General features: G+C 32.7%; 3 protein-coding genes across 4 annotated transcripts; 1 reads left to right on the top strand and 2 right to left on the bottom strand.

Moving 5' to 3' along the window:
- The first annotated feature begins 179 nt into the window (after nucleotides 1–179).
- LOC107005787 (protein RETICULATA-RELATED 4, chloroplastic-like) lies at nucleotides 180–4,832 on the top strand. 2 transcript variants are annotated; one of them, XM_015204446.1, is made up of 8 exons: nucleotides 180–846; nucleotides 1,465–1,533; nucleotides 1,937–2,068; nucleotides 2,196–2,249; nucleotides 2,345–2,389; nucleotides 3,392–3,531; nucleotides 4,385–4,510; nucleotides 4,596–4,832. In XM_015204446.1, the coding sequence occupies exons 1-8, from the start codon at nucleotides 319–321 to the stop codon at nucleotides 4,642–4,644; spliced, it is 1,143 nt and encodes a 380-aa protein (XP_015059932.1). In that variant the 5' UTR covers nucleotides 180–318; the 3' UTR covers nucleotides 4,645–4,832. The 2 variants fall into 2 exon arrangements, with proteins under 2 accessions (XP_015059932.1, XP_015059938.1); XM_015204452.2 differs by lacking the exon at nucleotides 4,596–4,832 and having other exon boundaries at nucleotides 4,402–4,510.
- A 1,696-nt stretch (nucleotides 4,833–6,528) lies between these two features.
- LOC107005776 (subtilisin-like protease SBT1.9) lies at nucleotides 6,529–9,459 on the bottom strand. The gene has a single exon (XM_015204436.2). The coding sequence runs from the start codon at nucleotides 9,034–9,036 to the stop codon at nucleotides 6,727–6,729; it is 2,310 nt and encodes a 769-aa protein (XP_015059922.1). The 5' UTR covers nucleotides 9,037–9,459; the 3' UTR covers nucleotides 6,529–6,726.
- Nucleotides 9,460–13,059: 3,600 nt separating this feature from the next.
- Nucleotides 13,060–18,013, bottom strand: LOC107005184 (50S ribosomal protein L1, chloroplastic). Its single transcript, XM_015203710.2, has 7 exons — nucleotides 17,688–18,013; nucleotides 15,906–16,085; nucleotides 15,745–15,799; nucleotides 15,050–15,177; nucleotides 14,085–14,168; nucleotides 13,696–13,821; nucleotides 13,060–13,502 (listed from the first exon to the last, which is right to left on the bottom strand). The coding sequence occupies exons 1-7, from the start codon at nucleotides 17,994–17,996 to the stop codon at nucleotides 13,368–13,370; spliced, it is 1,017 nt and encodes a 338-aa protein (XP_015059196.1). The 5' UTR covers nucleotides 17,997–18,013; the 3' UTR covers nucleotides 13,060–13,367.
- Between the last annotated feature and the right edge of the window lie 6,140 nt (nucleotides 18,014–24,153).

Raw genomic sequence — 24,153 nt, 5'->3', positions numbered from 1 at the left:
AAGTGTATTTCTGAAATTTTAATTATAACCTAAAACTACTTGTATATCTTTCCAATTTAAATTATGACTTCATAGGATTAAAAATGATAATAAATCAGATAAGAGAAAATATAGGGCCAAAATGATGCAAGATTTATTTAGGACTATTAAGAGAGAATTATATGATAGTCATATAAAGTTTGTAGAGAGTTATTAATTATTTGTGTCAGAAAATTCTCCTTTTTTAAAAATTTTTAAAAAATCAGAATAGAGAAAAGGCAGAAAAAAAAGAAGCTAACTGTCAACTGTCATTACAGTCCACAACTTCCACCACCTCCAATGGCGGCCATCGCCACCGCCACGACCACCTTCTACCTCTCAACCACCTCTTTCAGCCGCCAACAATCTTCAACTTTTCGTTTCTCATCTCTCACTTACCCAATCAATTTTTCAACTTTTTCACTTAATGCCCAATTTCACCCTCCTCGTACTTCCTTCCCCATATTCTCCGCTCTCAGTAACCACCACGGCGGCGGAAACATCGACGGCGGAGGAGGTGGCGGCGGAGGAGGTGGAGGAGATGGAGGAGGGAAGGATGACGAGAATGCAGGGGAAAGGAACAAGAAAGAAGCAATAATGGCTTTGGCTGAAGCCGAAAGGACATTGGAAAGCCTGCCTAAGGACTTGGCTTCCGCAATTGAAGCCGGGAAAATACCTCCGGCCGTCGTTCACCGGTTTTTGGAGCTCGAAAAGTCGCCGGTGCTCCGGTGGCTGCTCAGCTTTGGTGGATTTAGAGAACGGTTGCTGGCTGATGATCTTTTTTTAACTAAAGTTGCTATAGAGTGTGGCATTGGAATTTTTACTAAGGTTAATTTCTTTGTGCTAACATTCTAGCTAGATTCTAGAGGTTAACTTATATGGGATACTGCGTTTGGCTAACGGTATAAATTTATTCAACTTATTCCGCGTACCAAACGACCTACACTGGAAGATTTACTCTTCAGCTTTGAAATGAATGGAATAATTATGTTGTAACATCTCCATTCACCAATGCTAATTAACTGACCGTTTTGAATTGGAGTTACTCGATATGGAAAAGAAGTTCGAATTAGTAGATCATGTACTATGTCCTAAGAGAGACTAATATTAGATATTATCAGAAAAAAAGGAGATTAAGGGTGAATTTATCGAAAAAGGCAAAAAAGAAAAGAGAGCTAGTATTGTGTAAATGGTTTATGTGAAAAGACGTAAAGGTAACTATTAAATGGCTACCATGTCCTCGTGCAATCTGAGTTTTGCATTTTATATCAATTTAGCAGTTGTATATATTTAGTTCTTGTATGTGTTTCTCCATTTCCATGAATGCTACTGAATTGAAGTGTAGTGACTGGTCAGGTTGTGACATTTAACATTTGTAGCAAAACGACCTTTGGTTTGTTACATTAATAGTCACGTGGATAGCTGAATTATGTGCTTATGTTTCAGAGTGCTGCGGAGCTGGAGAAGCGAAGGGAGAATTTCACAAAGGAGCTGGACTTTGTCTGTGCTGATGTGGTACAATTTCTTCCATAAATGGGGCTGAAACAAATTTAATACAGTATTGACGTTGCACCAGTAATAATAAAGGGGTGAAGAAAATAAAGCATTTTTATCTAGCTAGAGCTGCAGAACAAGTTTGTTTCACATTTACATATCAATGATGACTATTTTAATACTTCTCAAGCCTATTATAAGGTAGTTTGTAAAAGAACAATCAGCTTGTGCTTAACTTCTAACTGAAAGCATTCTGATATGAAATCTAGTACAGTTGGTTGTGGGAACAATTTTGTCCTCAATTTTCTTGGCAATCATGGAAAGCCATAATTTCTTTTGCGGACACTGCTCTTTGGTGCTGGAGAAGTAAGTATTTCCTGATAAATGCTACACTTGATTTCGGCGTGACATGTATTTTACTCAGGTGATGGCCATTGTTGCTGATTTCATGCTAGTCTGGCTCCCAGCTCCTACTGTCGGTCTCCGTCCTTCTCTTGCAATTGGCTCTGGGCCTCTTACTAAACTTTTCTACAATTGCCCGGACAATGCATTTCAGGTTTATGATTAATGAAATTAAAACATCTTTATTTCATAATCTTTGTTCTTCCTTTTGTGGGGTAAGGATGGCCTTTACTTACCCAATACAAGTAACTGATTGAACTTTGCATTTATCCTGTTCTCAGGTTGTGTTGTCTGGTACTTCCTATTCATTTTTACAGAGACTAGGCGCCATAGTGGTAATTCATTTGATAAATTTATAATAGGTTTATTATATTTTACTCCTAGTTGTATGTATTTATGAAGCTTAAAGTACTCATAACTTGTCCTGCAGAGAAATGGAGCCAAACTATTTGCAGTTGGTTCAGGTGCATCTCTGGTAAGTCTGTCAAGAGCTTTTCTTCTTTGTGGACAAGAAAATATTGTGGAACTCACAATATATACTCTAATTTTCAGTCATTATGCTGTTATCATATGCTTTGACTTTTACCTTCTTTTGTTTTTTGGTTTGGTCAACTGTTAGTAAAATTTACACCAAGAACTATTTGAGATATGCTTCCTCTGTATACACTAGTTGAGAAAATGCCAACATTTAAGTGGACCAAAACAACAAGAACAACATAACCAATGAAATCCCACAAAGGGGAGTTTGGGGAGGGTAGAGTGTATGCCGACCTAATTACCACTACCAAGTGGAGGTAGAGGGGCTTTTTCCAAAACTGCCTCTTTATTGATAAGGCTGTCTTTCACCTATCGTTAGGACCATAATTGAGATTTGTTTTAGTCTTCTGTTCAAGTGTTTGATGTCATTTGACTAATTACTCTGAGCCTATCTAGCATCTTAATCTTTGTTGAAGTGTTTATTTGATTTTAAGAGGCTTATTCCAGTTTCCTGTTTCATAATTAGGAAAATTGCTACCACCAAGTCCTAATTCATGATATGGGAGAAGTGTTATTCAAGTAACACAGCAGATATTCTACATCTGTCTCTTTCAAGTTGTACATTAAACGATATCATGTGAATGTCATTGTTAATCTATTCCTTTTCGGTACTGTTTTTGAACATAAATGACAAGTCAATATTGTTTTTAGATTTATCTCCTCCAAAACTTGTATGTTTATAAATGCCTCTCTCTTTCTCTCCATCTATTTATCCATATATATGTCTACATATGTGCTCACCAGAGATTGTCCGCGTAATCTTCTCTTTGGGATTATGTGCATGCATTCTTCTGTTTGTGAATTACTATACTTCTTCGTTCGTAAATAACTGAGTATTTAGTGCAGTGGTCATTTCTCAACTATTCTGTAGCTTGCTTAGTGTCAGCTAGCATGCTGTACCTTTGATGCATTTTGTTAATTCACTTTTCCTCATTTCCAGGTTGGTACAGGTGTAACAAATACTTTAATCAACGCACGGAAGGCTATTGATAAAACCTTTGCTGGTGAAGCTGAGAATCTACCAGTTCTGTCTAGCAGTGCTGCGTATGGTGTTTACATGGCAGTCTCAAGCAACCTTAGGTATTTCACATTTTCAAGAACTACTGTCGTCCAAAATAATCATCAGCTTCTTCCATCTCTTAGTATAGAGAAGTACTTGGAGAAATTTCACTGTTTTTACCCCATCAATATAGCTCAAGAATATCCATCTATAGTAGAAAAACAATTTCTTCTATTGCTGCCAATTCTCTTTCCATAAAACAGCTATTTTTTCTAATTGAGCATCTTTGTCATCTTCTTTCATGCATCTACTCTTCCGTTTCACGATCTTCTTCTGAGACATCCCTGTTACAGATGACCTTTTCTTGGATAGAGCTCCTAGATTCACCAGTACCCTATATAAGGCTCATAAGCTTGCTGTGCGGTGTTTGTTATAAAGTTAATGTGGATAAACCTTGTTTAAAAACTTCTTTAGAAGAACTTGAGTCTGTTTATAATGTCAAGCCTATACAAAGTGTTTTTAGATTTTACAATTATGAGGTTTTGTCATCTTACTGTGTCGTAATAGCGTTACAGCATATAAAAGCTGGAATCCGTCTCCTTTTTATTATGGAGGACAGATTGTGAATTATGCAAATTTGCTCCATAACTTATTGAAATTCATCCATGACGTTTTAGTTTGATAATGTATAACCTATATGTAGTTATGTACCTAGACTTTCCCCTTCCGAATTGTGATGTACTCATAAGTAGTTAGGTCGTAGAAAACCACAGAAGGAAATGAATGCAATATAGAGTAATCTTTTGAAGCCAAGGAAGAAGCTAGTAACTGCAAAAACATAATTCCCCCACCCCCATGTGAGCTCTATATGTCAAAAAAATAATGATTGGAAGGCCCATGCCATTTCATTTATATATTTTATTCCTTTATCAGGTATCAAATCCTTGCAGGAGTTATTGAACAACGAATATTGGAGCCCTTGCTACACAAGAACAAGATCATGCTTGGTGCACTGTGCTTCGTTTTTCGAACTGGCAATACCTTTTTGGGATCATTGATGTACAAGTTCTTTCCGCTCTAATGTTTTTCTTTGGAAGTTTCTTTAATCTTCTAATCTTATTAATTTTTATCCCTCTCTTACCAGGTGGGTGGATTTTGCACGTTGGATTGGAATCCAAAGATCACGAGAATAAGAAGAAACATAGATAATGGTTCCCAGTTTTATGGTACCAAGTATCATTTGTACAATTATTTTTTAAATTCAACTATAACAGTGGTGAGATTTTTTGGCACACTCTTTATCGGTGCTTTACTTTGTTTAATTCAGAAGAAGTATGGATTCAAAGTCTCTTAATTGTGCAAAATTCATACTTGTTGATAACTTGTTCTTTGTATGTACCTATATCCGGATAGAGCCACAATATGATTTATGCTGAAGGTTGATATTGAGGAAAATTTTCAAATGCACATAATACAGGAAGCAAATATAAATAACGAAGCCCTTTGATATTGTTTAAGCATTTTAACTTTGTATATACATGTATCGTACCAAAAGGATTTCAAAGGTAGTCGGGAAAGTGTAGCAAGCTGATCCACCTATAGTTTTGATTAATTTATATTGGTTTGGTTGAGTTATAATGAGAATTAGAAAATTATCTGTTGTTCCGAGTTAAATGGTAGGCAACCTTTCCTTTGATACGGTTATGTTGTTGGAAACTACGATGATTCCCCAGTAGATATTTAAAGTGTCAGTCAGTTTTATTATATAAGCTGAAATGGACCTGGGACATATTTAGAGCTTGAGCTAATCTTTGAACAAAACAACACTGATCCCATGAAAGACATTTAGAACAGTGGAGCTTTGGAGCAGGATTTCCAATTAAGTGAAGTTGGGCTAAAATCTCGATGGGATAAATGGTGGAGGAATACTGATGATGGTGACAAATATTTTAGACAAAGAGATCATCAAACTGGTAAGCAGTAGCCACATGCTTTTAACTGCTGCTATAATGTTTCATTTTCGAAAAAAGGTAGCTCTACGATATTTCATGTTATTTATGTTTATCTGTTGTTGATAGATGAAAAGGAATTGTCTAATCTTTTTCTATTTGGCAGATTATTGATCACAAAAACTAAAATTCAGTCTATTTTTCTAAATTGCTCTTTCCTTTTCTCCCCTAGAAATAGTTGGTATACGGTGATTCCTGCTGAAAGGGTAGCTATTTCCAAAAGCTGAATGACCTCAGGTAACTTTTCAATTCACTCGTCTAAAGTTTTGTTGGCACATAGATCAAAAGGTTTGCTTGTGCGCTAATGGCTATACTACCAAGGAACAACTTCTTGGTTCCATATGCATGACTTATATTCTTTGGTTAGACTGAGGAAAAATTCTGATCAATATGAGCTAACATTCATATTAGTCCATCTGCTTTAGCCTTGGTGTGGACAGTTACCCAGTAACTATGCTATAGTGGGAGGTAAGCCAGTGGAAGGACACCACCGTCATCATAAAAAGAAAAGACACCCACATTACTCAGAACCAAATTCCTGGTGAAAGACTTCCCCAGGATGCATATATCCTATTTTGAGGAGGACTTGAGAACCACATTTGATACCTTGTTCCGGGTTCGAGACAATCCGTTCTTCCATAGCCGCTGTCTATGTTTTTTTTACAACTAGTCAATTAGAAGTTTCAGTTGTACTACTCATGAATACTTTAATACAGTCTACACTAAACGGTTCTCCCTAGTCCCGATGTGGACAACATCATAGAGTTAGGACACATTAGTGCGGACATCTCTGTTCGAGTCCGGACTTCATTTCAATATGGAAACCTGATGTACAGTAATACAATTGAAATGGATCTGGAAGATCTATTTTTTTTTTCCATTAGCTGTTCCAATACAGTCCATGCCTATAAGAAGCTCGATTATCATAAAGAATTAGTCTTATTCATCAGCATTCAGCAGTCAAGTATTGAGTTCCAGTTAACCAGTTTGTGAAGGAATTACCCTATCTATATTCTTGAAACTGCTCTATTTAAAAAGACCACTTTGGTGGTGGCACTTTTCTGTGGCTTAAAAAGAAACAACTAGTAATGAGTACTTACCAGCCCACAATACATTATAAGCACAAGTCATGCTCTTAATTATGTTTTAGCGAAATATTATATTTCAACAATAACTTAAAAGTACGCATGCTTTACCGGCAGGTATCCAGCTATTTCAGATGGAATCCTTTTCACAGTTACGATTAGAAATTTCAAAAGAGCTTCACTACCAGGCCTCTATCTCTGGAGATATAACAATAGGACTCCGTACTGTATGATTTCCATTCTCTTCCACCCATGTGATTGAACCAGATTGGACTTCTTGTTCTGCATCGTCTTTGTAGCGAATGGTCAAGCTGTAGCTCAGCTTCTGATTTTTCTTCTTAAAAAACAATGTTTGCGGTGACACAGAAACCTTTGAATTCCTTGGTGCTTTCACCTTCACTCTATACTTGGCTGCAGCACTCCCAACATTTGTGACAGTCCTCGTGAATTTTTGCTCCAAAAAAGTGAAGTTTCCTTCTGGGCTAAAAAAAGCAATAAATGATGGGTAATTGATATCCGAGGATGGATTTGAGCAGTTGTGGTTAGCTGATGATCTTGCAATTGTTTTGAACTGTTCCTCTGTGAAATTCAAAGAACAAAGAAGATTAACATAATCTTGTGGAGTAGTATCATATATAAGGCCTGGATCAAGAGCCCGGTTAGGATCAACATGTCCAGCTCCCATATCTAGTGATGTAGCAGGTTTGTTATCCTCAGATTTTCTTATTGGTTTTTGAGCATTATCCAACGGGTTAGCGGTGGTCATCATGGCAGAACGAATAGCTGAAGGACTCCATTCAGGATGTGCACCTTTAACCAATGCAGCTATTCCAGCAATGTGAGGAGCAGCCATGGATGTGCCTGATTCAAGAAGGTAATCAGTTGCCAATTCTATATTGGTACCAATTGTAGCTACCATAGTATTAGATGGCCAGGCGGCTAAAATTAACACTCCTGGTGCTAATATGTCTGGCTTTGACACTCTCAGGTAGCTTCGAGAAGGGCCTCTAGCTGAGGATGCAGAAACAACTGGAGCAGGCTTTGAGTCCAAATGTGTCTCCAGGAAACTAATGCTGGCCTTGGGTTCAGTAGTCGTTGAAACATAGCTGAGAACCTGTTTCCCTTCCTTGGGGGTTATAACTACTCCAGGAGTTGGAAATTCAATGGACCTTAATACTGCTGGATCATTGGAAATAAAGATGGCTGCTCCTAATCTAGCCTCTGCAACAGATCTCATTTGGCTAGAGACTTCTTCTGCGTCTGCGCTCTTCCGACAAATGATGATGCTACGTCCAGCATCTGGTACTTGAGCTAATAATTCTTCTGAATCACATGCAGACACTGTCTTGTTGTAAATTACAGGCCAATCGTCAATAATAGCTCTCACTGGAAACAAGCTCCATCCTTTTATCTTTAGACCATTTCCCAGAGTCAGAGTCCCTGAAAACCAACGGTCAGTATGGCCTGACGCCACTGTGAAGATCCACGGTACTCCGTTGTTTAAACTTCCCATACCAGGACCACGATTTCCTGCTGATGCAGAAACCAACACGCCCTTGGCCATGGCACCAAAAGCAGCTATTGCAATAGTATCTTCATATAAAGGAATAAAGCGCCAGCCATAAGAAATGCATATCATGTCAACACCATCTGCAACCGCTTGGTCCATAGCTGCAATCAAATCAGAAGCTACATTCCCTTCATCAAAGCTAAATTTATACACAGCAAGCCTAGCTCGCGGTGCAACCCCTTTTGCTGTTCCTGGAGCATATCCGAAATATGATGCTCCTTTGACAAAATTACTAGCAGCAATAGAGGCAACATGGGTGCCATGACCGTAAGTGTCCCTTGCAGAATTCATGGAAATATTCACATCAGGATTACTAGCCAATAGCCCTTTATTGAAGTAATTGGCCCCAATGAGTTTCCTGTTACACAATGAAGTATTAAACTCCATGCCTGGCCTACAAATTCCCTTCCATTTTTTGGGTATCTCAGGCATCCCTTCATCTCTGAAACTGGCAGATTCGGGCCAGACACCAGAATCAAGAACACCAATGACCACATCTTGACCAAAACCAGAAGCTGGCCACAGACCAGAGGAAGGATTGAGCTTAAGAAACTCGGAGGTGTGTGTCGTGTGAGCTTCAACAGACCTATCTTTATAAGCTGAAATGAAGCCTGTGGACTTCTTGAGAACTTCTAGCTCATCTTTAGACAACACAGCACTGAAGCCATGAAACACATTGTCATAAGAATAGAGAAGCTTTGGAACAGGATGGTGGCTATTAAGTAAAGCAGGATTCACAATCTTGATTGATTCAATTGTAGAAGAATGCCAGTGATGGTGAGTAGCAAACATCTTAGGCATTAAAGACTTGTCCAAATGGACAATGTATGTGCTTCTCTCTGCTATGACTACTAAACAAAAGAAATGAGCAAAAAGAAACCATGACAACAAGAGAAGAGGTAAGAAACTAGACATTGCCATTGTTATCTATGTAATTTGTGTCTACCAAGTACAGATGAGCCTCCTTTTTATAATACAGAATCTCAAAGACACCATTGGCCTATGGCCATTTTCTTCAAGTAGATAACATAATTTGAGCACATGGTGCATTGGTCCTTTTCATTATAAAATTCTGTCAAAGGATAAAAATACCTTTAAAATTTGAGCTGTTGGCCAATGGCAAGTCTTTTTTAAGTATCAATTGGTGCAAATTGCAAATATATAACAAGCACATTGGCCAACAACTTTGTCCCTTTTGTTCTACTAGTTTTCAGATACGTGCGTTGCACGTTTATTCCAGATAATAATGCATGCATATCATATTTTTCACGCAACCAATAAATTTTAAAAGTTCAGAAATTGATATTGTAGAACATAAAAAAAATGTTATAAAGAAATAAGAGAGTCTTACCAAATATAGTTAATCATTGAATTATCACATATAATTATAGTTATACACTATATCTTGTCCTATATTTATGATTTATATGATGCCACTAAAATTGAGAGAAGGAAAAAATGACTACAAACACAACTAAATATGGTAAAACACATATGAAGATTGAATCAAATAAAAGAAAAGATTTTGAATTAATAATTAAATACTACCATTTCTTATGATTTATAAGATATTACCGAATGCATAATTTATAGTTTGCATGTCCAATTTTTTCCTTCATTCAATATGAGAGAATGGAAGATGAAGTTTTAAAATTTAATTTGTAGAAATTAAATGAAAAGTGTTGATCTTTGATGTTTCAACTTTGTTAATGTTTTTCTCATTTTATTGCAATTAAAAGTCTATTCAAATTTTTACTTTTAACATCTTTTCGCTTTTAGTATTTAGTATAATATATATGATATTGTTTACTATTTAATTAGTTAGATATTTAATTTAGCATAAAGGTAAAATGATAATCCAAGTTTACACTTAAAAGCATAATGAAACTTAGCATACCTAATTTGTACAAGTCACTTAAAAGCATAATGAAACTTAGCATACCTAATTTGCACAAGTCAAACAAGATGAAATAAAAATTTAACATGAGAAGCTATACTACATAGTCCTTAAGAGAAGAGTATCAACAACAACTTGCTTCACTAATTGAAATTTAATCTTATTTATTAATTATTTTGTTTACTCTTATTTATTAATTATTTGTATCACATAAACAACAAAATCGATGTAAAACTTATGACTTTACTTTATAGTATAACTTTCTCAATACAATTTTTGAGTCATCATCCTTCGCACTACATACTTGAAAGCATATGAAACACTACTATAAAGAATTTCTAATTCATAATTTAATCCCACATCTTCTCTCTATTGAAGAAGCAGAATTACAAAAAAGAAAACTTATGACATATAATTCAAGAGATTAGCCTATCAAAAGACCAAAATAATTGCAACTCAACAAACCTATTTATCAAAATATACAAAGCAAGAAAAATAAATGGTTAATTTATACAAAAGGAAAAAATGAAGGGATTTTCAGCAAGACAACTGTAAGGAATATTAGTAAAAATGTATAGGACACAATTATTATTACAACCCATCCTAAAAGAAGTATAAAATAAACCCAAAAATAATTAATACATAAATTATGGGAGTACAACCGGCATATTTCTAATACCCAAATAAAGTTTCATACAATTATCAAAACCCAAAGAAGCATAATATTTTTTGCACCAATTTTCTCATACCTGGAACGACTTGCTAGGGAAAGGATCAATTCGGCATCAAAATAGATACTTATGAAAAGGTTTTCAAATCTAAAAGGATTACTGAGAAGTGAAGGAGAAGGGCAATTATATATGCTTGAAGAAACAAATATATAAAATTGTGTTATGATTGCTTTTCTAACATTGTTTTCTGTCAAGAAATTAGATGTTTGAGTGATAATTTGATTGATCAATGTATATATTTTTCAATGCAAATTTATAAAATTTTGCAAAGAATATGAAAAAGCTATTACTAACATGGAATATGAAAGAGACAAAACATTAAAATTGAAATAAATAAGGTTGATAACTAAGTAATTCAAACATTTAATAATTGTGGGAAGATGGAACAATTTCTACATTCAAATTCAATGTAGAAAATGAATGGTTTTCTGTTTAAAAGTTTTTTTTAATTTTTTTATTTTTAATGTAGAACAAAATTGTTAATAAAAAATTGTACGGGCATTTTTGTAATTCAACTTTGGACTTGGAGGCTTCCCACTTATAGTAATATATGATTAAGCAGACATATTGCATACTTTTATCCATCCTTCTTTCAGAAAAAATGTTATACTCCTCTTTTTCAAGAAGGATGACCTAGTTTGATTTGGAACGGAGTTTAAGAAAACAAAAAAAAATTAATTTTGTGGTTCTAAATTAATGTTATGTCAAATGTACCAAAATATCCTTTAATCTTGTGGTCTTAAATATGTCACGTGGAAAGTTAAAGTTAAAGTATTACCAAAAAAGAAAAGGGAGTATTCTTTTTTAAACAGACTAAAAAGGAAATAGAGTCATTCTTTTTTAGCATAATACATAAATGTGTCCTTTAACTTGGCTTCAAATCACATTTATGTCCTTCAACTTTGGATGTGCACAAAAGACACTTAAACTTGTATAAAGTTGAACAAATAGACACACATGTCCTACATGTCATTTTTTGTCCTACGTGGTGTCTTACGTGTATTATGTCATGTAGGACTCATGTGTTTATTTATTTAAAAGTTGGATAGTTAAAGTGTCTATTTGTGCATTATGAAAGTTGGAGGTCAAAGTTAAAATTTGAAGTAAGTTTAAGGTTCAATATATGTATTATGCCTTCTTTTTTAAACAGAGGGAGTATTATTTTTCTCTCTTTTTTATAGGCTTTACTTTATTCTAATTTTTCTCTTTCTTTTTTCTATATTTTGTTTATAACTCAAGTTGTTAATTTTATATTTAGGGACAAAGACCCTAGATTCGCGTCTTGTTAAATTATTTCCCTTTTTAACAATTATGGAAAAGCTACCACATTCTCAATAATACTTTATAATTGCATTATGCAAACACATGAATATAATTACAAAATTGTCAGTCATTTTCTTTATAAAATATTCCCCAAAATCATAGTGTTTTGCCTTTAAATTCTTTTGATAAAGATAATTTAATCACAAGTGCATCAGATTATTTTCTATTTTCTTCATTAAAAGTTGGAAAAGGAAAGAGAATGATAGGCCTCCAATTACACACTGGAAGGCAGAGGGCTCACCAACTGTGTGGCTCTAAATTGGGTTGATTATGTGATTGGGATTTATTGTCTCATATGCACCAGAAAATAGTCTTTGACTTTTTTCTTTCGAGTTTTATCACGAATTGATGATCTTTAATTTTTATCCTTAAATAAGTAATTTTGTAACTTTTGTACATGTCTATGGATCAAAGTGTCTTTAGTTATGACCTAATCTTAGAGATTTTTTGTCTTATTTGACATAAGTCGTATGTTATCTAATTCGTAACGCATGAGTTTAGAGAACTATTGTCTTGTAGGAATAAGTTAAGTCTGTTGAGGCATAATTTTGTGGGTTTTAAGACTGAACACATTCCTCGATAAACATAAGTTCCATAGAAACTAAGTTATGTCTTATAAGTCATAACTCATGAGTTATGCCAGAACTAAGTTTATGTTTTATAATAAGGCATTATGAATTGAACTTTATGCTTCGTTCTTTAGGAATAAGAGACATAAATTGTTTAGATTAGATACAAAAAAATAAAATTGTCTTGTGCTTTTTTATTTTATTTGTTTTTTTTTTCGATGTTATGAGTATTTTCGACTACTTTTTTTTTATTGTAAGTGATGAAGGACAAAAATTATCCTAAAAAATCAAATACCACACCATGGGGACATGCGTATGACCCTTTTCCACAGTAGTAGTGAAGTAAAGAAAAATACTAAAAACTGATAGGTTTATTCAGCCCAATCAGTTGTTGGCAGAATCTCAAGACATGAACACAAATTACAGAATCTTGCAGCATAGAAAACTTCTGAAATTTGAATTAGCTCCCCTTTTTGTAAATCGAAGCATAATGTACATTAGCACCTAGTAAGAATTAAACTGAACATAAACATTGACAATATCAAACAAAATTATTCTTTTAGCAACTGTGCCTATGAATGCTTCCACACTGATATTTGACAATATGAAGTTTGGATCTCCTTTCAAACTCCACCTACTTTGTATCCTAACTCTCATAAAATGGAAGCTCTGATAAGGCGCCGAAGAAACTTAGGTAGATGATAGAAGATACAATATACATGTCTCGCTCACTTAAGCATTCGGAAGCTTGTACTCCAGCATCTCCCTTACGTTTAACCGAATGGATGGCCCCATCGACGAGCATACATGTGCACTCTTCCAATAAACTCCTTTGGCACCTGATGGCTTGTTTGCTTCCACCGATTTCTGTCATTCAAAGAAATGCAGTTGAATTAATTTACAATGGCTTCTACCAGCCTCTCTACCTCCATGAGGTAGTTGTAAGGTCGGTATACATTCTACCACTTGTAGAATTTTACTCGGTATGTTGTTGTTGTTGGTATATTCAAACTATTCTGGAACAAAAGTATAAGAAATAGGAGCTAACGATAAAACTTACCACTGCTGCAATGAAGTTTATGATAAGATCTTCTTCCGAGAAATTTGCTTTTCCAAATGGCAAGTGAACAATTCCAGTTTTATCTGCTCGGTATTCTACTTTACCCTTTTTAAATTCTTCGATAGCCTGGAGGAAGTACAACAAGTTTACATACTTGAAAACATTTTCAAGGAGCAAGAAAATAGTCCATTAAGTAAATCATCACCGCCTACTCGTTAATTACATTGTTTCACATTTTGTTAACTCTGAATAACTTCCAAGCTAGGATATATATGGTGTGGCTTCCCATTTAATATAAAGATCTAGGGATTCCACCATTGCACATATAGCATAAGAAAGAGAGTATTTTGATTTAACTTTTTTCACAAGAAGAAAATATGACACGTTACCTGAGGTATATTTGTAGTGACAGTACCAGCTTTCGGGTTTGGCATGAGTCCTCTAGGACCAAGGACCCTACCTAAGCTAGCAACCTGTCGCAAATAGTAGAGAATGTATCAATATGAATTCACAAAAGAATTAAGAAAAAATGAGCCACAGATACTTGTTCAGGTGTTAATAAAACTAATTTCTAGACAAAAGTCACTTAAAGAGGTGCAGTCTTTTAAATCAGCTGTCAGCGAGCCTTAAAATGGAAAGAGGGGGAGGGGAGCCTCTGCGATTAATCACTCAGCTTAAGCTACTCTTAATATTGCCATTAGTCCTGCAGCATTAGATTTATGATAAAGCAAGATGGACCATAATTCACAATTATACAATGGAGAAGATGTTCCAAGAAATGGCACATAAAGAATAGAGAACTCATGCACAATGTGACAACAGAATTTTATGATTTAACTTTTTCAGAAAGAAGGCTTGATTAGAAAATATGCAGATGCTGACTAGTCAGACTTTGAGGTCAAGGAATATTAAGAGCACCAACCTAGCAAAATGTATGAACATATATACATTGAATGACAGAGAGAGACTCCGAAGTGAGTAATAGAATTTAACAAAATATGTTTCATTCAACCGAATCATTATTTTAGCTGTGAAGTATTTTCAGAAGAAAAGGAGACAACAGCTAGAGCTTTTCACCAAGCCAGGTGAGTTGGTCCAGAACAAGCTTTAAGTTATATATTCAGGTTGACAAGGCCCAAACGCACGCACAAAAAATGTAGGAGCGAAATATGCTGAATTATTTAAGACAGACAGTCGCTCTTTGCCTAGTGCAAACTTCAATATGAGATTCTTAAAACCAAGAGACAGAAGTTCATAGGCTGGTTGACGAAGAGAGTATAAAAATGAAAAAGGAGATCAAATTGAACATCTAAGGCAAGTCAGACATTTTTATTAGCAAAGACAATAGAAACACCTTAGGCATCATATCTGGTGTTGCAATCAATTTGTCAAACTCCATAAATCCTCCCTTTATCTGTTCTATCAAATCCTCCCCACCCACTATATCAGCTCCTGCATTTTTTGCTTCATCGAACTTTTCACCTGTAGAATTTTAGCTGCAACACAATTAGCGTACCGAAATAGTGACTACAGTTCCAAAGAAAAATTTCAAGACCAAAACATTCAAAACTACCATTGTGACCACATCTCAAATACAAAAAGATCCTAGCATAGTGCATTCAATCTACGGTTACAAAAACTAGACAAACAATCACACTAAAAAGGAAGATCCATATGTCTATGATCTTTTTTTTTTTAGAAAAAAAAGCAAATCTGAAAGTTACTCCTTTTTCTTTGTGGTGTGTTAAAAAAAGTAGGATGAAAGCTGCAAGTTCACTAGAAAATCTGATTAACCAAGCCTAATTTGGGACGACAACCCTATATGATATTCTAGTTTGCAGACCATTTCCACATGTACTTGTATCACATGTACAATTTTGTTAAATGACATTTTAATTTTATCAATACAAAATAAAAATGACTATTTTTTAGAAGCAATGAAAGGAGTTCAGTAACGCCTTAACCGACCAATTATTAAGGAATCTAATTCCCTTGGTTATTTGGCATACACTCATGATCGATTCACACAAAATATATCTTAAGGAGTACCTTGGGTAAGGACAGCCACTTTAACAGTTTGACCTGTTCCCTTGGGCAAGTTAACCTGAAATAGAGAAGTCACCACAATTGGAGATACTAATATACCAGTAAACACTGAATATAAACTTCGAAGTATGTAATGATGATTAATGAAATATTTGAAAACTTACAGTTGCCCTAAGCTGCTGATCGTTGTATTTTGGGTCAATATTGAGCCGGAAATGAGCTTCAGCGGTTTCAACAAACTTTAGGCTAGCTGTTTGCTTGAGGAGTTCTATAGCCGTTTTCAAGTCATACTCTTTCTTGATTTCTCTTAGTTTCTGAATCTCCAAGAACCTCTTAGACCGCGTCTAATTATTATGGAAAAAGAAGTAACCAATTTATGAGAAAATGGATGGAGCAACCGGTAAATGAGATAGAGAAAGAAACAGAGAAGTTTGATGCTTGATGTAACAGCAACAGGAAAAGCATATCAGAAACGTAGTTTGAAAATCAATAGAGATGATCTTCCACAACTAGCATCTCCAAAGTGCAAAATTATTCACCTGTACAGTGACATCCATTCCTGGTCAAAGGAACAAGCACCCGCAGAATTATATGAAATGTTTAATCTCTGGACAGCATATTTCCTCAGATGTCTTATTATGAGGACAAGGATCACATGAGAGAGTTCAAATGGTCTAATTCAATCCCACTACACAAGGTCTAACATTTGTTGCATCAAAATTGATTGTTCACCGTTCCTGATTGATCTTTGCCAACGTGATTCCACTTTTAAAAGGACTCCACATTTTATTAGTATTGCACCAAGTACCTTAAGATTCTGAATCCTCACATGTTCGGGCAGGAGGAAGGTAGTCTACATGAAACAGGAAAAAAAAGAAACTTGTCCCCCCAATACAAACAGGAAAGTACAGGCTAAGGAAATGCTTGCTTCATAACTTGCCAATAACTGCAAGCATATAAAAACTAGCTTCTTTTGAAATGACACAGTGTAAGACTAGGTAATTGTAACGTGACTCACCAACCACAATACAGATACGATCTTCGCTTAATATTATTTCGTTTCCCTTGGTTAGAAATTGTAATTAACGCATTAATAAATTCCATTTCATAATTCCCGGTATAATGACTATAATCATAATTTTATTATAAGGATGGTGTCCCAGCAAGCTCATGCAACAGGATTAATCCACCCACAACCTGCTACTTCCCACTCAGTCCAACAAGGCTCAGAGCTGCTAGTAATCACCTACTATTACAATGAACTACTGAATTATCTCATCATCATACAAAACAGACCTTCGTTGGTTAATCAGTACTAACCAAATTTTACACAAGCAACAAATTCAGACAAGTTCACCCATAAAAAATGAACCAAGAAATTCCAAAACAGGTCATATTGATAGTAATCTCACCACAAACATCAAGAATACAGAACTTAAGCTAAACCTACATATCATACAAACAAACAAAGACCCATTTTTCATCTAACATTCTCAAAATTAATAAGAAATGAAGAGTTTCTACATAACTATCCTCTTTAGGGGCAAAAAAGTTATGACTTATGTCCATGGTAATTTCACCACAAGAATCATCATCAACAACACCAACATACACAGTGTAGTCCTTCAAAGTGGGCTCTGGCCAGGGTAGAGAGAAGTAAAGAGGTTGTTTCCCGTAGCTCAAGAAAAAAAAAAAGACATAGTTGTTTCTACCTATCATACAAACCAACAAAAACTCATCTTTCATCTAACATCCATAAATTAACCAAAAAAATGGAGATCTTCCACATGCTATATCCACTTGAGGGCAAGAAAGCTATTTTCATACTAATATCATCTCAAAACAAAAAAATTAAGCAAACCCCACATCACACAACGAAAAAAACCCATCTTTCATATCTAAAAATCCACCAAATCAACAATAAAAAGATGGGTTCTTCAACATACTCTATCCCTCTTCAAAGGCAATGCAGCCTTGCCTTTCTTAGGCTTAGACGGTGGAATTAAAACAGCAACAGCCCCTTCTTCACCTTCCTGTTCCACGGCGTCTTCAACCTCAGCTTCAGCTGCCATAGCAGCAACAACAAGAGGTCCATTCTTCCTTTCTTTGTACTGGAGGCTTAATGGGTGCAGAGAAAAAGATTTGTGGGATGTGAAAAGAAGTGGCTTTGATTTGAAAATTAGGGAATTGGGGTTGAGTTCTTGTGAGAAAATAGAGGAAAGAGTGAGAGTAGAAGGCGTTGCTGTGGAAGCCATTGTTGAATGAGACCGAAGGGATTGTTGTGGTGAATAAACAAAATCATATATAATGCCTATCCATTTGGTGTATGTTGATAACGAGATAAGAGAGTGTATATCAAAAGTATGTTATTAGATTTATCATTTTGACCCACAGAAGTTACAGAATATATGATTCTACCTACTAGCTTTTGATTTTTAAACATATAACCCCTCCCTTTATTGATGCAAGTTTCCTTGGGAGAGTATGAAAAAAAAAATAGTTTCGTTTCAATTTTATTGGATGTTTCATCGAAAATATATAAGTAGCATGTGTTTATATCTATGATTATTTTTAAAAGTTAATAATTAAAGCAATTATGTGTATTACTTAACAATGATTAAGTGCTTAATATGTGATATATATTATATATTTATGTAAAGGAGAATCATATGTCAAGCTATATGGCGCTATCACAAGTTAGAATATTCATTTAAATGACTAATATGAAGAAGAGCTGCGATTTTTATAAAAAGTTGCGACTTTTATAAAAGGTTGTGCTCTTTTCGAAGAGTTGTAACTTTTTCAAAGAGTTGTGATATTTCCCACTAGGCACAATAAATATTTTGTTCACACTATCCTTTGTTTTCTATAAATATAGAGATTTCATTTTATTTTAAAATAACGAAGATTTTGAACGTCTTCTTCTGCATAATTAAATATTATTTTTGTATAAACACACTGCTAAACGTTCTATCGTGATGATTTAGTCCTTTAAACCTAGGGTGGTAGAGGGGAATAATTATCTTAAGGGTACACTGTGCATTTAATGTGCTCAATTTTTTTTATTTTCTCTTTCATTATATTACAGATCCTAGTGTGTTTTGTTTTATACTTTGTTGTATATGTGTCTGCAAAGTTATTGTTATAAGTATTTGTTAGTACATATTAAATAGCACACGTTAATTGAGTATTCATAGAAGTTTTCTCTACTGAAATTTTAGTTTCAAACTGAACTTCATCACTCTGATGTGTTGATTTTTGAAAAACACCCAAATAAACTTAATAGTTTTATGTATTCAAGTATATATAATAAGTTAAATTATGTACTATATGATACACTCCCTTTAATTTTTTATTTTAATAATTACTTATGATACATTTGAATGGGGAAATTTAAAATGATATATATAAAGCAGACAGTATGGTTGAACATTCTATACGTTAGAATTAGAATATTTGTTTACTTTTATCAGTCTTTTAAAATTTATTGTCCCTTCACCAACGATTATTTATTTATTATAAATTTAATATCGTTGGTTGATTATCATTTGATTCTCCAAAAATATCAAATAACAACACTTCTTGGCAACAAAAGGATAAATTACAAAATCATATTTAAGATGATTGATTGAAGGATAAATGATAAGATGTTATAATTATCATCTTCCTTTACATTTGCATTATTAATGTTTTAGTTTTAGTAAGAGATAGATCTTAAGTATTATTTTATAAATATCGTGATATTAAATTTTTGCGCGAGGCGCGAATTATTTTACTAGTATATATATATATACACGTTTGAATTCACATAAGAAATTTAAATAAAATTTGTGTCCATTTGGTTTATGAGACAACAAATGTTAAAAAATAAGCTACCAAAACTAACTGAAATTAGAGATTATGCGATTTGATCGGCTAGGTGCTTGGTTTATCTATCATATATTATGATAAGTGGGAAGCATCAAAGTACAATGTTGGATTACCATTTTACCCTTATATTAAATAAAAATATTTAAGTAATAAAATATTAAATAATAATCATATCATAATGTACTTAAAATATATATTTTACATGAAATAAATACTTTAAAAAGATAATTATTCATTAATAATCTTCTAAAAAAACTGTTGTCTCTTTACATTCCCCACTATGATCCTTGTCTTTTCATTTCATATATGTATTTCTTCTTACTTTTTACATTCTATTTTATTATGAGTTTGATAGAGAGCATTGGAACATTTTTCTTTTGGATGCTGCATTGTGCATGTTATTGTAAGTTATTTTTTATTTTGTTTCTTATTTCTTACTTATAATATAGTTTATGATGTTTGACTGATGTTTAAGATTTTAATCTCTGCTGAAAAATAAAATTTTATAATTTTGTGTCAATAGCTTATGAGATGATTTTTTTTGTTACAGGGAAAATCAATTGATGAGATGCTTCAGTGTCGATCGCATAGAACTATACTTTGAGTTGTGCCAATACAAATGGGGTAAGTCACTTTTCGTTCTGACATGATTTTTTTGTTTGCATTTTACTATTATTATTATTATATTTTGTCAATAGTAGGTCAAGTTTATTGAATTTTCATATGCAGATTCATGTGAGTTATTTGTGTATAAAGCTAATTAAGTATTGGATTTTGATAACAACCATCATAACCCAATAAAAGTAAAAAATGTATTTATGAGCTTTGGCATGTTGAGTGATGTGATATCATTGCCTATTCAGCTTCACTTTCTTTGTTTGAATTTAATTTTTTTAATGGAGTTTTCATCCAAAAGAAAGAAAGGAGGATAACAACCCATGTTAAGAAAAAAAAGGAATGAATACAATATCATATTTTGGTTATTTTACTCGTGAAATTATATTAACTTTCTTTGCTTTAATTTTAGTTGATTATTTTAGTTATTTGATCCATAGTTTATTCCTCCCTTTCTCATTCAGAATTTATATTACTCATCACTCAAATGTCATAATATTATTTTTATCATTTTTTTTATTTTTCAAGTACAATTTTAACAATACAATTCCACAAAATATAAAAGAAATGTTGAATTCCTTTTCTAACAAAAATATATTATAATTGCGATGAGTCATATCAAATGAAGTTTGTTTAGAAATGTAATATTGTTTGTGGTGGTAGGACAAGGGTTTAATTGATGATATGTGTGTATTAAGTTTGTAATCAATGAATTTAATTAACTTAATTGTTTTTTAATCAAAACATAATATCTATATAAAAACTATTAAAATTTGACAAATTCATATCAAATTTTAACTCATAAACTAAAATTAAAATCAATTTAGTACTAATTAAGAATCTTTAAGATTACACTTTAGATATTGATGTCATTGATTTTTGAATATATTTATTATATATTGATGCAATTTTTAAAAATATTTATGCTCACTGGAAAGGGGTACACGCGCAACGTGCGTGTCCAAATACTAGTCAACATATAAACATCTTCTATTGATAGCAAGTTCTTAATGGGTCGTTTGGTACAAAAATGAATAATGTAGGGATTGGCAATGCAGGGATTAGCAATGCAGGGATTATTTTTATCAAGTGTTTGGTTCATTGTTTCTTATCTAATTTTGTGTGTGGTTTAAAAGTTTTAAAAAAAAAACTTTCCAGTTATACCCTAGAGTTATTATGAGATTTTGTATTTCATGTAATTGAGTCAAAGTAGATAATTAACGGAGAATATTATTTTTTTATAACATTTTTAACTAGTTAGGAGAATAAAAATTTTATTTGTCATGTTCACTATTTTCTCACTTAAATTATTTGAGAGTAAATAATTGTCATCTTAATAAATTAGAGTTAATAACTCAAAAGGTCACACAACTATAATGATTATAGAGAAAATTTATTGAACTTTGTTTTGTATCAATAAATTTTAAAAAACTCTTTATCATAAAATAAAATAAAAATATAAAATAAATATAGAAAAATAAATTAAACTATTTTTATACTCGAGATGTGTGTGTATATATATATACACACACTCTTATTTTAGACTACTTGTGTAATGTTTAATGAACTTTCATTAAGAGACAATATTTTACTTATGAATTGTTCTTAAATTCATACATCAACATTAACATATTAGTCGGATTATAATATTTTATATTAATAATAAATAGATTAAGTAATTCATATTTTAGAAACAAAAAATTATATCTAAATAATAAAATTTGTAAGCTAATTTATTTAAATAACTTTATAAGTATAAATATAAAATATAAAATATAAAATCAAAAAAATAAACAAAATATTAAAAGGATTTGAGGGGTATTTTTGTCTTTACCTAGAATAGTCTCATGGTATTAGAGCTAATACCTCCAAATGGAAGGTATTAGTAATATATCACATAATACCATATAGGATGTATAAACTAATCCACGGATTAGTTATAAATAGGCTCACATTCCTGTCAAACACAGTATTAAATTATAACACATCTAATACATGAATTATTTCTTCGGAAAAAGGCCTAAAATATCCTTGAAGTATTGAAAATGGTACAAAATTACCCTCCATCCACCTATTGGCTCCAAAATGACCTTTTCATCCACCTATTGGCTCCAAAATACCCTTGTCATCCACCTTTAGGTTTAAAATTGACCCCTTTTTTAATTGTTTTAAAATTAAACTCTTTAAATATTTTTTAAAATACTTGGCGTTCAACTATTGATTATAATTTTAATTTATTAATATAATTTATAAACCAACCCACTACCCATTCATTACTAACTAAACCTCACTCAATTAATAATCCAATTATAATATCAAATCGTCATAAACACTACTAAAACACGATGAAATTATAGATTCCTGAAAATGACATCCAAAATTATTTGAGTCCGAATCGAAAGCCCAATTAAATTTAGGTTGAGCCGCTTATTTAGGAGGACACTTTCTTTCAAAATTGAATTAGAAATTTATGATTAAAGGTAAACAAGTAATACATCCCGTATGCACTTTTTTTAAATAAAATTTTATAAATATTTATGATTTGTTTTAAAACCTTTTTAATATATTATTTTGAAAAAAAGTTACCTATGAAGTAACATCACATAATTGAGACGTAAGAATAACTAAGATGAACATAGTCAGACTTTTAAGTTTATCGGTGATTTTTATTTAGCCACTTGAATGTATGATAATTTACTTCTATAATTTTTAAAAACACTCAATTGGCAGTAGCTTGCATTAATAATGTGATGGATTTATTAAGAGGAATTTAATTAGTAATGGGTGGGTAATGAATTGATTTATAAATTATACAAATAAGTTAAATTATAACAAATAGTTGATAAATTATCCAAATAAGTTAAATTTTAACAAATAATTGAGCACCACGTATTTTAAAAAATATTTAAATAGTTTAAATATAAAACCGTTAAATAAGTGGTCAATTTTGAACCAAAAGGTGGATGACAAGGGTATTTTTGACCCAATAGGTGGGTGGGAAGGGTATTTTGGAGCCAATAGGTGGATGGAGGGTAATTTTGTACCATTTTCAATACTTTAAGGGTATTTTAGGCCCTTTTCCGTTATTTCTTTTAATACAGCCTACCAAACGCCCCCTAAGAGACTTGCAAACATACATATTTAGGTAAGTTAGTTATATTTTTCTTCCAAAAGTGTCAACCAAGTAGTTAACAAATTTTTGAACCAAGATTTATATTTATACCTATTGTTTCACCAGTTTTACAAAAAGAAATAACTGTCTTTACTTATTATTTACATAACTCTCAAATTCATCCGCCCCCTATTTTGAGAGTTGCATTGGTTTGGTAATCTATCTATTATTGATTCAAGACTTGAATTTAAATTTTAACTTGAAGATTTGTTGTTTGATACGAAATGAATATTCAAAATATTGTTTGTAGTAACTTTGGAAAATCATACTTAAAATTGGTTGCATTTGGAGTTGATTTGATATATCATATATGTATCTGATCGTACTTTTAAGCTAAAAATTAAAGAACAAGCACTTGTGTCTGAACAACAATACATTATCATAGTACACTTCAAGATCGTACAGAAATTTCAATAAAATTATATTCACCAAAGATGGAATAACCAAAATTGGGATGATCTCTTTAAACTATTTAATATCTAAAAAAAAGTTGCTACACATTTTTTGAACTACTCATAAATCAATTACCTTAACTTCAAGCCTCGAAGCTGGTCTTCAATAGTAGAATAATTAAAAAAATAATAATAATAAAGAATACTAAGTAATCTTTCAAAGGGCACAATAGGAAGAGAATTTCACTTTTACAGACTTATTGAAATTTAGCAGTTCTATCATATATATGAAAATATTTGAACAAAACTTAGAAAAACGGCTTCTTCATCCGTTTCCATTACTGATTATCTTGATAGGGACAC

This window comes from Solanum pennellii, chromosome 1, assembly GCF_001406875.1.
Source record: "Solanum pennellii chromosome 1, SPENNV200".
In the NCBI taxonomy this organism is placed as follows: domain Eukaryota; kingdom Viridiplantae; phylum Streptophyta; class Magnoliopsida; order Solanales; family Solanaceae; genus Solanum; species Solanum pennellii.
This window is presented reverse-complemented; position numbering and strand designations above follow the sequence as displayed.